This window comes from Haliotis cracherodii, unplaced genomic scaffold (assembly GCF_022045235.1).
Source record: "Haliotis cracherodii isolate W230 unplaced genomic scaffold, xgHalCrac1.p SCAF_3, whole genome shotgun sequence".
In the NCBI taxonomy this organism is placed as follows: domain Eukaryota; kingdom Metazoa; phylum Mollusca; class Gastropoda; order Lepetellida; family Haliotidae; genus Haliotis; species Haliotis cracherodii.
In genome coordinates this window covers 23,867,328-23,883,079 of record NW_027266286.1, presented here as the reverse complement: position 1 = coordinate 23,883,079, position 15,752 = coordinate 23,867,328, and the positions used below count along the sequence as shown (strand labels likewise).

Genomic DNA, 15,752 nt, shown 5'->3' with positions numbered 1-15,752 from the left:
TTACTGCACTTTGATTATCCGAATTGGTCACTAGTTATTCCATGTTGAAAACGAACCCGGGCTTTTGGCGTGACGAGCGAATGATTAACCACTAGGCAACACTACCTCTGACTATACTTTGAATTAGGGATGACCAGATGTACAGAGGGGGCCAATGTGTTGATAGGCAAGATTATTTTTGCACAAACTAAAAACCTGATATAAATATATTCCTGATGTAAGTTTACTGACGTAAGTAAACCTTTCACATGACACGTTAACACATGAGTATACTATCTTGTGTCAATTTCCACACACGTGTAAACAGGATGACGTTAAGGATACACCCTTGAGTGTACCTGTTTCTATCAGCTGAAAGCTCACAGCATAGTGTACCGATTTCAGTCAGGAGACGACTCACAGCATGGTGTACCGATTTTAAAAAAGAAGAAAAAAAACAGCACAGTGTACCTTTTTCAATCAGAGGAAACCTCACAGCATAGTGTACCTATTTCAATAAGGAGAAAACTCACAGAATATGCACCGATTTTAATCAGGAAGAAACTCACAGAATAGTGTACCTATTTCAATCACGAGAAAAATAACAGCATAGGTACCGATTTCACTCAGCAGAAACTTCACAGCATAGTGTACCGTTTTCTTACAGTATGGTGTAACTATTTCAATTAGGAGAATACCCAGAGCATAGTGTACCGATTTCAATCAGGAATATAAACTCACACCATAGTGTGCAGATTTTAATCATGAAGAAACTCACAGGATAGTGTACCGATTTCAATCTCGAGAAAACTCACAGCATAGTGTATCGATTTCAATCAGGAGAAAACTCACAGCATAGTGTACCGATTTCAATCACGAGAAAACCCACAGCATAGTGAATCGATTTCAATCACGAGAAAACCCACAGCATAGTGTATCGATTTCAATCACGAGAAAACTCACAGAAAATGTACCGATTTGAATCTCGAGAAACCCACAGCTTAGTGTATCGATTTCAATCACGAGAAAACCCACAGCATAGTGTATCGATTTCAATCAGGAGAAAACCCACAGCATAGTGTATCGATTTCAATCACGAGAAAACCCACAACATAGTGTATCGATTTCAATCACGAAAATACTCACAGCATAGTGTATCGATTTCAATCACGAAAATACTCACAGCATAGTGTATCGATTTCAATCACGAAAATACTCACAGCATAGTGTATCGATTTCAATCACGAAAATACTCACAGCATAGTGTATCGATTTCAATTAGGGGAATACCAACAGCATAGTGTACCGATTTTAATCACGAGAAAACCCACAGCATAGTGTATCGATTTCAATCACGAAAATACTCACAGCAGAGTGTATCGATTTCAATCACGAAAATACTCACAGCATAGTGTATCGATTTCAATCAGGAGAATACTCACAGCATAGAGCACCGATTTCAATCACGAGAAAATCCACAACATAGTGTATCGATTTCAATCACGAGAATACTCACAGCAGAGTGTACCGATTTCAATCACGAGAAAACTCACAGCATAGTGTACCGATTTCAATCACGAGAAAACCCACAACATAGTGTAACAATTTCAATCACGAGAATACTCACAGCATAGTCTAACGATTGCAATCACGAGAAAACCCACAACATAGTGTAACGATTTCAATCATGAGAATACTCACTGCATAGTGTACCGATTTCAATCAGAGGAAAACTCACAGCATAGTGTATCGATTTCAATCAGAGGAAACCTCACAGCATAGTGTACCGATTTCAATCACGAGAAAACCCACAGCATAGTGTAACTATTTCAATCAGGACAAACCTCACAGCATAGTGTACCGATTTCAATCACGAGAAAACCCACAGCATAGTGTATCGATTTCAATCAGGAGAAAACCCACAGCATAGTGTTTCGATTTTAATCACGAGAAAACCCACAGCATAGTGTATCGATTTAAATCAGGAGAAAACTCACAGCATAGTGTACCGATTTCAATCACGAGAAAACCCACAGCATAGTGTAACGATTTCAATCACGAGAATACTCACAGCATAGTGTACCGATTTCAATCACGAGAATACTCACAGCATAGTGTACCGATTTCAATCACGAGAAAACCCACAACATGGTGTAACAATTTCAATCACGAGAATACTCACAGCATAGTGTACCGATTTCAATCAGAAGAAAACTTACAGCATAGTGTAAAGATTTCAATCAGAGTGAGTGAGTGAGTTAGTATGGTTTTACGCCGCTTTTAGCAATATTACAGCAATATCACTGCGGGTGACACCAGAAATGGGTTCACACATTCTACCCATGTCGGGAATCGAAGATTTCAATCAGAGGAAACTCACAGCATAGTCTAACTATTTCAATGACGAGAAAACCCACAGCATAGTGTATCGATTTCAATCACGAGAATACTCACAGCATAGTGTACCGATTTCAATCAGGAGACAGCTCAGAGAATAGTGTACCGATTTCAATCACGAGAAAACTCACAGCACAGTGTACCAATTTCAATTAGGGGAATACCCACAGCATAGTGTATCGATTTCAATCAGAGGAAACCTCACAGCATAGTATACCTATTTCAATCAGGAGAAAACTCACAGCATAGTGTATCGATTTCAATCACGAGAAAACCCACAGCATAGTGTATCGATTTCAATCACGAGAAAACCCACAGCATAGTGTATCGATTTCAATCTGGAGAAAACCCACAGCATAGTGTATCGATTTCAATCACGAGAAAACCCACATCATAGTGTATCGATTTCAATCACAAGAAAACCCACAGCATAGTGTATCGATTTCAATCACGAGAAAACCCACAGCATAGTGTACCGATTTCAATCAGAGGACACCTCACAGAATAGTGTAACTATTTCAATTAAGAGAAACCTCAAAGCATAGTGTACCGATTTCAATCAGAGGAAAACTCACAGTATGGTGTAACTTTTTCAATCACGAGAAAACACACAGCATTGTGTACAGATTTCAATGAGAAGAAACCTCACAGCATAGTGTACCGATTTTAATCAGGAAGAAGCTCACAGACTATTGTACCTATTTCAATCAGGAATAAAATAACAGCATAGTGTACCAATTTCAATCAGGAGAAATCTCAGAGAATAGTCTACCTATTTCATTACGGAGAAAACTCAAAGCATAGTCTACCGATTTCACTCAGCAGAAACTTCACAGCATAGTGTACCGATTTCAATCAGAGGAAAACTTACAGTATGGTGTAACTATTTCAATTAGGAAAAACCTAACAGCATAGTGTATCGATTTCAATCAGAAGAAAACTTACAGCATAGTGTACCGGTTTCAATCTGGAGAAAACTTACAGATTAGTGTACCGATTTCAATCAGGAGAATATTCACAGCATAGTATACCTATTTCAATCTGGAGAAAACTTACAGAATAGTGTACCGATTTCAATCTGGAGAAGACTTACAGAATAGTGTACCGATTTCAATCAGGAGAAAAGTCAGAGAATAGTCTACCTATTTCATTACGGAGAAAACTCACAGCATAGTCTACCGATTTCACTCAGCAGAAACTTCACAGCATAGTGTACCGATTTCAGTCAGAGGAAAACTTACAGTATGGTGTAACTATTTCAATTAGGAGAATACCCAGAGCATAGTGTACCAATTTCAATCACGAATACATACTCACTACATAGTGTACCGATTTCAATCAGGAGAAAACTCAAAGCATAGTGTACCGATTTCAATCAGGAGAAAACTCACAAGATAGTGTGCCTTTTTCAATCAGAGGAAACCTAACAGCAAAGTGTACCTATTTCAATCTGGAGAAAACTTACAGAATAGTGTACCGATTTCAATCAGGAGAATACTCACAACATAGTGTACCGATTTCAATCAGGAAAAACCTAACAGCGTAGTGTATCGATTTCAATCAGAAGAAAACTTACAGCATAGTGTACCGATTTCAATCAGAGGAAACCTCACAGCATAGTATACCTATTTCAATCTGGAGAAAACTTACAGATTAGTGTACCGATTTCAATCAGGAGAATACTCACAGCATAGAGTACCTATTTCAATCTGGAGAAAACTTACAGAATAGTGTACCGATTTCAATCTGGAGAAGACTTACAGAATAGTGTACCGATTTCAATCAGGAGAAAAGTCACAGAATAGTGTACCGATTTGAATCAGAGGAAACCTCACAACATAGTGTACCTATTTCAATCAGGAGAAAACTCACAACATAGTGTACAGATTTTAATCAGGAAGAAACTCACAGAAAAGTGTCCCTTTCTCAATCACGAGAAAACTCACAGCATAGTGTACCGATTTGAATCAGGAGAAAACTCACAGCACAGTGTACCGATTTCAATTAGGAGAATACCCACAGCATAGTGTACCGATTTGAATCAGAGGAAACCTCACAGCATAGTGTACCTATTTCAATCAGGAGAAAACTCACAACATAGTGTACAGATTTTAATCAGGAAGAAACTCACAGAAAAGTGTCCCTTTCTCAATCACGAGAAAACTCACAGCATAGTGTACCGATTTGAATCAGGAGAAAACTCACAGCACAGTGTACCGATTTCAATTAGGAGAATACCCACAGCATGGTGTACCGATTTCAATCAGAGGAAACCTCACAGCATAGTGTACCTATTTCAATCAGGAGAAAACTCACAACATAGTGTACAGATTTTAATCAGGAAGAAACTCACAGAAAAGTGTCCCTTTCTCAATCACGAGAAAACTCACAGCATAGTGTACCGATTTGAATCAGGAGAAAACTCACAGCACAGTGTACCGATTTCAATTAGGAGAATACCCACAGCATAGTGTGCCGATTTCAATCAGAGGAAACCTCACAGCATAGTGTACCTATTTCAATCAGAGAAAACTCACAACATAGTGTACCGATTTGAATCAGGAGAAAACTCACAGCACAGTGTACCGATTTCAATAAATGGGAAAATCACAACATAGCGTACAATTTCATTCAGTGGGAAAACTACCTATTCGATTCAGGAAAAACTCACAGTATAGTGTACCTATTTGATTCACTGGGAAAACTCAAAACATAGTGTACCTATTTAAATATATCGGAAAACTCACAACACTTTGTATATATTTGATTCAATGGGAAAACTCACAACATAGTGTACCTATTTCAAACAGGAGAAAATTCACAACATAGTGTACCTATTTCAAACAGGAGAAAATTCACAGAATACTGCAAACACGTAACAGTGGGTGGTATCTGAAGTGTGTGTCATGCAGACGCATAAAGATTTCCAGATAGCATTTCACAAATCAGTACATACTTCAAAGGTTCCATCCTCAGCAATATAGTATATTGCAAAAAGGACCAAGGGCTCAAAACAAGGGTAAGCTAAGTTCCTGATTCTGTTCAATTACATTTCAATTAACACATTATAAGTATGAAACAGAACGCTTACCTTCCATGGAGATTGGTGCTTCTGGTGATGGCAAATACTTCTTTACTTCTAAGAACATCAATAGTTAATTAATAAACGTCATGAAGACTGTCAATAGTGCAGGATGTAGCTGCAATGAAAACATTCATGCTACCATGACCCAACGTGTTAAATGCTACGTATCCGTGTTGATTGACTCTCAATATGTTACGTATTTCATTGTGTCCATGTGGCTATGTGTGGAACGGACCCGCATCGATCTTTGGCTCAACGTGATTTGAGGTATACCAAAAAGAATTTAAGGTATAGTTCCTAGAAAGAGCATTGTGGGAACACATTCTGGATTTGTTAAAGGAATTGGTCGATCCGTGGGTTCTAACAATTGTATATAATTAAATTGTCAATGGAAATTCTTTTGTAAGAATCATCTAGGCGTTTGCACATCTTTTTTTTATTGATACCTGATGCATGGAGAATAACACAGTCACTCTGTAAGTAATTACATTTTTGTTGTGTTCTTTGTGCAAGTCAGTCCTGGTCGACTACAGGGCCAATCATGAGATCCGGAGATTCGTTCGAAACTGCCGTGTTGCCACACATTCCTTTGAGAAAAGTAATTATGATCTACTATCTGAAATGGTAATATTATAAACACTCGTTATCATTATCATAGTAGTGAGTGAGTTAGGTTTGACGCCGCTTTTAACAGTATTCCAGCTATATCACGGCGAGTCAGCTTAATATGGGAGGAAAGCCCGAAGTGATGCATGTCTTAGACGTTTACCACTTCGGCGAAACCCACGAGCACGGGTATGGTGCTGACAAACATAGAAACAAAATTGGGGCGAACCGGGATTCGAACCCACAATCATAGGTTTCTGGCGTGCCCATTACCATAGTAAATTGCCACAGATTTACTATATATTGACATAACTATAACTATAAAACAATACAATTTGTATTATGTTCAGGTGAATGATGTCTGGACTTTAGAGGACATGCCTCGGGAGGACCGTTATGATCGAACTGCCTCGAGGGCGACTTCCAGAAACACCAGTGGAAGCACTACGATCCTGCGGGCCCAGGACTAACAAGAACCTCTAAAGATTGTTGGCAAGGCCCTTCCCAATATCTTCGAGTTATGATCGACCTGCCTTGAGGGCGGCTTCCAGAAACACCAGTGGAAGCACTACGATACTGGCGGACCCAGGACTAACAAGAACCTCTAAAGATGGTTGGTAAGGGCCCTCCCAATATCTTCGAGTTCCCACAATTCCTCCTGGCAAAGTAGAAAACAACCGAGTTGAAGCAAGTACAGTACTCTGCCGGTCAGCGCATACCGCCGATAAAGAAGAAATATCAAGATATTCCGCGGACACTTGATGCCTTGGGGGTTAGATTAGAAGCCTTTGAAATCGATATTATGTTCTATGCCAACAGTGCTTCCTACATTCTTAAAAAGTGAATGTGAAGAATTTGACTGTGTATCTGTATAAGTATTTGGCAATAATAATAATAAGGAAAAAATGAATGCACACCAATGCTTACGACAATGTATAGGTCCATGTATACGCCCATGCATACGACAATGTACAGTACATGTATAAGCCCATGCATGCAACAATGTATAGTTAATGTATACGCCCATGCATTCAACAATGTATAGTCCATGTATACGACAATGTATAGTCCATGTATATGCCCATACATGCGACAATGTATAATTCATGTATACGCCAATGTATACGACAATGTATAGTCCATGTTTACGATCATGCATAGTCCATGTATACGCCCATGTGTGTGACAATGAAAAGTTCCATGTATACAATTTATAGATCCATGTATATGCCCATGTATACGACAATGTATAGTCCATGTTTACGCCCATGTATAGGACAGTGTATAGGTCCATGAAAACGACAATTTACACGCTCATATATATATATTCTTATCGCCTCTCACAATCAGTAGTATAATAACAAGTGTCCCAAGTGGACAACGCGAACCACACACTACAATAAACATGCGAGTAAACAGAATGTGTTAGAAGTGTTTGATAATAAGTGTTACAAATAGGCAACCAGAACCACACACTACAATAAACATGCGAGTAAACAGAATGTGTTAGAAGTGTTTGATAACAAGTGTTACAAATAGGCAACCAGAACCACACGCTACAATAAACATGCGAGTAAACAGAATGTGTTAGAAGTGTTTGATAACAAGTGTTACAAATAGGCAACCAGAACCACACGCTACAATAAACATGCGAGTAAACAGAATGTGTTAGAAGTGTTTGATAACAAGTGTTACAAATAGGCAACCAGAACCACACGCTACAATAAACATGCGAGTAAACAGAATGTGTTAGAAGTGTTTGATAACAAGTGTTACAAATAGGCAACCAGAACCACACGCTACAATAAACATGCGAGTAAACAGAATGTGTTAGAAGTGTTTGATAACAAGTGTTACAAATAGGCAACCAGAACCACACGCTACAATAAACATGCGAGTAAACAGAATGTGTTAGAAGTGTTTGATAACAAGTGTTACAAATAGGCAACCAGAACCACACACTACAATAAACATGCGAGTAAACAGAATGTGTTAGAAGTGTTTGATAAAAAGTGTTACAAATAGGCAACCAGAACCACACACTACAATAAACATGCGAGTAAACAGAATGTGTTAGAAGTGTTTGATAACAAGTGTTACAAATAGGCAACCAGAACCACACGCTACAATAAACATGCGAGTAAACAGAATGTGTTAGAAGTGTTTGATAACAAGTGTTACAAATAGGCAACCAGAACCACACGCTACAATAAACATGCGAGTAAACAGAATGTGTTAGAAGTGTTTGATAACAAGTGTTACAAATAGGCAACCAGAACCACACGCTACAATAAACATGCGAGTAAACAGAATGTGTTAGAAGTGTTTGATAACAAGTGTTACAAATAGGCAACCAGAACCACACACTACAATAAACATGCGAGTAAACAGAATGTGTTAGAAGTGTTTGATAATAAGTGTTACAAATAGGCAACCAGAACCACACGCTACAATAAACATGCGAGTAAACAGAATGTGTTAGAAGTGTTTGATAACAAGTGTTACAAATAGGCAACCAGAACCACACGCTACAATAAACATGCGAGTAAACAGAATGTGTTAGAAGTGTTTGATAAAAAGTGTTACAAATAGGCAACCAGAGCCACACACTACAATAAACATGCGAGTAAACAGAATGTGTTAGAAGTGTTTGATAACAAGTGTTACAAATAGGCAACCAGAACCACACGCTACAATAAACATGCGAGTAAACAGAATGTGTTAGAAGTGTTTGATAAAAAGTGTTACAAACAGGCAACCAGAACCACACGCTACAATAAACATGCGAGTAAACAGAATGTGTTAGAAGTGTTTGATAAAAAGTGTTACAAACAGGCAACCAGAACCACACACTACAATAAACATGCGAGTAAACAGAATGTGTTAGAAGTGTTTGATAATAAGTGTTACAAATAGGCAACCAGAACCACACACTACAATAAACATGCGAGTAAACAGAATGTGTTAGAAGTGTTTGATAATAAGTGTTACAAATAGGCAACCAGAACCACACACTACAATAAACATGCGAGTAAACAGAATGTGTTAGAAGTGTTTGATAACAAGTGTTACAAATAGGCAACCAGAACCACACGCTACAATCAACATGCGAGTAAACAGAATCCGACAACAGCAGCAGATTCTGTATCAATATGTCTTCTAGTATCTATATCAAATTTCATCAAAAATATTCAGGCATTTTATGTAACTATGTCACACACTGTCTTCTTATTTTGTATTTTTCATATTTGTTCTTCTTATATGCATACGGGCCTGTGGGGTAGCCCAGTTATTGAAGCGTTCGCTCGTCACGCCGAAGGCTCGGGTTCGATTCTCCACATGGGCACAATATATGAAGCCCATTTCTGGTGTCCCCCGCAGTGATATTCCTGTAATATTGCTAAAAGCGGCGTAAACCCATACTCACTCACTCACTTTTATACATCCAAATGACTCAATACCCTTCTATTTGTATTGGTCCGCGAAATATGTGAAACATCCGACATGGACAACGGTACCTCCCGAGAGAAGTCGGTAGTGTAATTTACGTTAAAGCAAGATAACGAAAACGTCAGAAGAGATCGGTCAGTATCCCGAGAGCATTGAATGAAATGTTATACTAGTATCACACAGAGCTCCAGATAAGCTTTTGGTGTTGTGGGTATTTTACCCATGCATTTTAAAATCATTGGGTATCGGTATTTCTCTCCGGGTATTCAAATTTTTGTTTCCCACTAGTTTTTACACATGTGGGTATTTAAGTTAAATATTTAAAACTATTCATCTAGGCCCTGCATACTGGTGTCGTGTGGGTTCGACAGATTTATAGGACTCAAAAATACCACGATACTTCCACAAGAAAGTGTGATGGCAAATGATCATGATGTAACTGTCATCGTGGAGTTTGGCAAGGTTGACGGAATGCCCGTTTATAATTTCAAAATAAGTTGCTGATTTGCTAATCGAATACGCAGGGTTACTTCACAATATTTTGAAGATACGCACAAATTTTATTTTTGTAGCGTATCTGTAATGTCCGTTGCGTATTTGATACGCTTGAATTTTATTTTACTGCGTATTTCTGCATTTCCAAATGCGTATTTCACGCAGATACGCAGCTTATCTGTAGCTCTGTTGAATCACATTAAAACCGACAAAACTTTTTTCACAATAATACGAAATATCTGCCAAAAGCAGAGTTCATTGTACGCGTTTGTCTATATCATATCATATACCCCAAACAAAGTTGTCACAAACACATGCAAAGGCAAGTCAATTGTTCACCTGGAAAAAAACACGTGAACATGAGGAACAAACAAAAGAGGGACTTGCATCGGACATCATTTTTGTCACTCATGCGTCAAATTTAGAAGACCGTGAAGATCCGGGTAGAGAATAGGTCTTCAGCGACCCATGCTTTCAGTAAGAGGCGACTGTGCTTGTCGTAAGAGGCGACTATCGGGATCGGGTGGTGAGGCTTGCTGACTTGGTTGATGCATGTCATCGTATCTTAATTACGTGAATCGATGCTCATGATGTTAATCACTGGATTGTCTGGTCCAGATTTGATTATTTACAGACCACCGTCATATAGCTGGAATATTGCTGAGTGCGGAGTTAAACAGCAAGCAAACAAATATTTTTTCAAGACGTCTACCATATACCTTTTTGTAGCCTTGCTGAGGCTTTGAATGGTGTACACTTATGAGCAAGGGTCATATGCCGCTCTTTGAAATCTTCGTAGGAAGAGACCGCCTCCGTGGTCTAGTGGTAGAGCGTCCGCCCGGAGAGCGGAAGGTACGGGGTTCGATCCCCGGCTGCGTCATACCAAAAGACGTTAAAAGATGGTACTTGTTGTGACCCTGTCTGGCGCTCGGCATTAAGGGGTAAAACAAGGTCTGGTCGGCTCGGAGTCAGTATACTGTGTCTGAGTGGGGTATTCATGTTAAACTGCGGCATGGTATCTCAGTGAGCTAGCACTATAAATCGGCATCAGTCCGGACTGGTACAAGCAGCCACACACACACGTGCATGCACGTCGCTATATAAGTGCAAAAATCTTGGACGCGACGTTAAACCCAATTTCACCTCACCTCACCTCACCTCACCTCACCTCACCTCACCTCACCTCACCTCGTAGGAACATCATGCTCGATTTTACTTCAAAAGTTGTCGTATGTAATCACCAAAGGCTGGAGCCGCTGGAATATAGCTCGACACAAAAGGAAAGTTGAATATTGGAAAGTGAACACATCTTGTCAACCAGTCTTGTGTAGGGTTTCTTGTCACATGGAATCTTTATGCAAAGATTTAAATATGACACATGTCTTTAATTTCTAGTTCAGATGGGTAAATTAGGGGAAGGGAATTGGCGTTATTGAACGATATAAAATGGCTCGAGAAAATCCTTATCTTATCCTTAGTGAGACAATCTTTGTTATTCGAGTCACATCTAGACAATTTCGAATAATCACAATGACTGTTGGTAGTAATACTTAATGAATGGATAAACCTGATATTTGTTGTGACTATGAATTGTGTGTCATCTAAGACGCTGATCGACCTTCACAAGCTATTGACAATTGGTTTACCTCCATAACCAACTGTAAAACGGCTGACAACGCAATAAAAAACATGTTCACTTGGACACACAATGTGTCAATGGTGTTTCAGTAGAACTGAAAGTTGAGAACGTTTAGAATAATGCACGCATACACACACAATGGCATATTTTAATCAAAATCGTTTGAATAAATTTAATAATTCAACATGCCGTACTAGATCCGGTGTGAGTTTGAGGCTTGTCCCAAAGTTCAGGTTCATAAACCGCAGGTAATGCAACGTCTCTGATACAGAACGAGCGGCCAGACCAAACACATAATCACACGATGATTGGTTAAAACATTGCACAAACTTTGTCTTGTGAAGCTGAGAGAAGTTGAACTTGGCGAACTCTTCAAAATGATGGTCAAGACCACTGCGGAGTATCCCAAACAGAAATGCATCATCCACCCAGAAGAAAGGCACCATCTGGGCAGCCTTGTGTAGTATCGGCATCATGGCCCCTGACAAAACCACAGCAAAACCACTGCAGAACGACCAAGGGTACGACCCGTAATGTCGAAATACATTCTGGTCTATTGTCCAATGTCCTCGCCGATCTATGGACACGCTGTTCGCGGGCATCTTGTTACACATTACCAATCGCGTGTAGCTGGAGTAGTCGTGGTATATACGATGAAAGACGTTGTATAAATCTACATACACGTCATCGTCAAGTTTGATGACGTATTTCACATTGGCACAATGCAGACTCACCCATTTGATACCCATTGATCCTTTGTAAGTCAAGTTTCTATAGCTATCTAGGAAGTTCCCCTGTAATATGTCGCCATACTTGTCAAATTCTTGTCGAATCACCGTCATTTCCATCACATGAGCATATTTGGTTCTTCCCAGCAGGAAGAGAACCCGTATCGAGTAGTTTGTGTACAGAGAACTGTTTCCGAGGGCCAGTATTGTTCTCATGGTATCGCGTCGTTTCCAGTTAGTCAAAGCAGAGTGGACCATGAACAAAACAGACAGCTGGCTGTCAGACGGACACAATGTCCTGTTTTCTAGGAGGATCTGTGTGTTCAGATCTGTGACGTAGCGACTCTTAGTGTGACTACGTCTTTGTGGCACGTTGCCGAACGTAGCTACCGAATCTTGGTGCATGTTCCACGGGAGCGCCGAAAACCTGGACCTTCTGAAAGACCAGCCAACAGTCGTGTGATATGTGAACAATACAGTTGCCACTATTTGAATAAACAGCAGCAGCAAAAAGCCTTTCAGAGCCCTTGTCCGAACAGGTGTATCCATCGTGGTCGTAAAAATGTATTTTGGTTTATAGCTGATAAATTTATGTGGTATAATAACTTATTCGCCTTATGGCAACCACAAGTTAGTACATCTGTATTGTTAAATGCCTTATTTGTCTTCAAAAGCAGAAATGTACATAAATGAAACATGTAAATCTATTTGTAAAAATATCCTGCCCTGTATTGTATGCACTTCAAGCATTTTGATGTCTTCAATGTCTAAAGTTATTAGTTGAGGTTTTAGTTGTGAAATGGTATTTTGATTTCGGTGTTAAAGTTAAGTAATATGTTTGAAGTCCAACTTTCGTTGTTGATATTTCATTTGTAGTGTACTCTGTTCGCTTGACAGGATACGTTAGAAACTTTTAAAACTTTGTATCAAACAGCACCCCGGAGCTCATACTGGCTAGTCCCAATGACAGAGTATTATGATGCTGTTGGTAGGTAGTCGCAGAGTGGACGGTTCCAGGCAGACAGTTACACTGTCTATGGCTTACACTACAGCAAACAGTCTTTTTTTCTTGACCTCAAAAATGACGATGGCAGACGTGCTGAAGTTACGCTGGCTCAGGTTGTCAACTGAAATACAAAGAAACATCATCAATTAGTCAATGATCACGAGCATAAAAAAGTGAAACAGTTCTTCAAAGTGAGTAAATGTTGTTTTACGCTGTTTTTAGCAATATTTGAGCAATATCACAGCGGAGGACGCGGGTACCCATGTGGGGAATCGAACTCGTATCTTCGGCGTGACAAGCGAACGCTTTAAGCACTTGGCTGCCCCAACGCCCCTTCTACAAGATAAATATAAATTGTCAATGCAAGAGAAAAACCAGCCTAGATTTTCCAGATTCCACTTGGCCGAAAGGGCAAATAGGTTTTGGAAATTATATGAACGGGCCACTGAAAATCAGTGATGACACCAGGTGTTCGCGAAACAACGGCTCAAAACAATCATCCTCAATCACTCAGTGTACGTATCCCATTCAATGCTGAGAATCACTCTGAGACCCACACTCGTGACCAACTCGTGTTATTCCGGGACAAGCCGAATAGCTACTCGTGCCCCTCTCATGGTCATTTTTGCGACCGGGTTCCGTCTTAGCGCAAAGGGGCATACCTAAAACAATTATTGTCAACTCTTTGCGTAATGGTTCACATATATTTCCCCGTATATCATATTTCAGATGCAAGTTAAAACACATCGGGGCATGCAGAATTATACAGTATGATTGAACACATTTAACTGTGTCTTGGGTATATATTTAGATGCAAGACATATATAAAATCAAAAATTATTTCTGAGGGATTCTTTGACGAAGAACTTGAAATCATACGCGCATTCTTATTGGTTTGTCGTATTTTCGCACATTACATTCATCGATACGGGGACGAGTCTTCTTGCAGGTTACGGAAAGGGGCGAGTGGTGACGAATGTCTGGACCCATTTGCCACCACAGCTTCGTTCCGGATGTGACGTCACCAGTTCTCACGCTCCTGTCTCTAATGTAGTATAGAATTCTCTCCCTCGTGGGATTCCATGGTTTGGACGACTATGTTTTAGTGTCGTTCCATTCCAATCCGGCTCAAAACGAATCTATGATGGCGAATGGGTGCAGGGTAGTTACCATTACATTATAATACCCTGGATTATAGAGGATGCAAAACAATAGCTTCTTGAGAACAGGGAGAGTGAAATGGCTCCTGGGTTTCAGTAGGTAGGGTGTGACAATGGTAATGTGGCGTGTAGGCTATTGGGTGTGACAATGGTGATGTGGCGTGTAGGCTATTGGGCGTGTCAATGGTAATGTGGCGTGTAGGCTATTGGGTGTGACAATAGTGATGTGGCGTGTAGGCTATTGGGTGTGGCAATGGTAATGTGGCGTGTAGGCTATTGGGTGTGACAATGGTAATGTGGCGTGTAGGCTATTGTGTGTGACAATGGTAATGTGGCGTGTAGGCTATTAGGTGTGACAATGGTGATGTGGCGTGTAGGCTATTGGATGTGACAATGGTGATGTGGCGTGTAGGCTATTGGGTGTGACAATGGTGATGTGGTGTGTAGGCTATTGGATGTGGCAATGGTAATGTGGCGTGTAGGCTATTGGGTGTGGCAATGGTAATGTGGCGTGTATGCTATTGGGTGTGAGAATGGTAATGTGGCGTGTAGGCTATAGGGTGTGACAGTGGTGATGTGGCGTGTAGGCTATTGGGTGTGGCAATGGTAATTTGGCGTGTAGGCTATTGGGTGTGGCAATGGTAATTTGGCGTGTAGGCTATTGGGTGTGAGAATGGTAACTTTGCGTGTAGGCTATTGGGTGTGAGAATGGTAACTTTGCGTGTAGGTTATTGGGTGTGAGAATGGTGATGTGGCGTGTAGGCTATTGGGTGTGGCAATGGTAATGTGGCGTGTAGGCTATTGGGTGTGAGAATGGTAATGTGGCGTGTAGGCTATTGTGTGTGAGAATGGTAACTTTGCGTGTAGGCTATTGGGTGTGAGAATGGTAATGTGGCGTGTAGGCTATCGTGTGTGAGAATGGTAACTTTGCGTGTAGGCTATTGGGTGTGAAAATGGTGATGTGGCGTGTAGGCTATTGGGTGTGAGAATGGTAATGTGGCGTGGAGGCTATTGGGTGTGACAATGGTGATGTGGCGTGTAGGCTATTTGATGTGGCAATGGTAATGTGGCGTGGAAGCTATTGGATGTGACAATGGTAATGTGGCGTGAAGGCTATTGGGTGTGACAGTAGTAATGTGGCGTGTAGGCTATTGGGTGTGAGAGTGGTAATGTGGCGTGTAGGCTATTGGGTGTGACAATGGTAATG

At 40.3% G+C, this 15,752-nt stretch overlaps 1 protein-coding gene across 1 annotated transcript; it reads right to left on the bottom strand.

The window, feature by feature from the left end:
* Nucleotides 1–10,339: 10,339 nt before the first annotated feature.
* On the bottom strand, nt 10,340–14,375 carry LOC139475307 (beta-1,3-galactosyltransferase 1-like). Its single transcript, XM_071258535.1, has 4 exons — nt 14,303–14,375; nt 13,425–13,506; nt 11,846–12,815; nt 10,340–10,351 (listed from the first exon to the last, which is right to left on the bottom strand). Exons 1-4 carry the CDS (start codon nt 14,373–14,375, stop codon nt 10,340–10,342), a joined length of 1,137 nt encoding a protein of 378 aa, XP_071114636.1.
* Nucleotides 14,376–15,752: the final 1,377 nt, after the last annotated feature.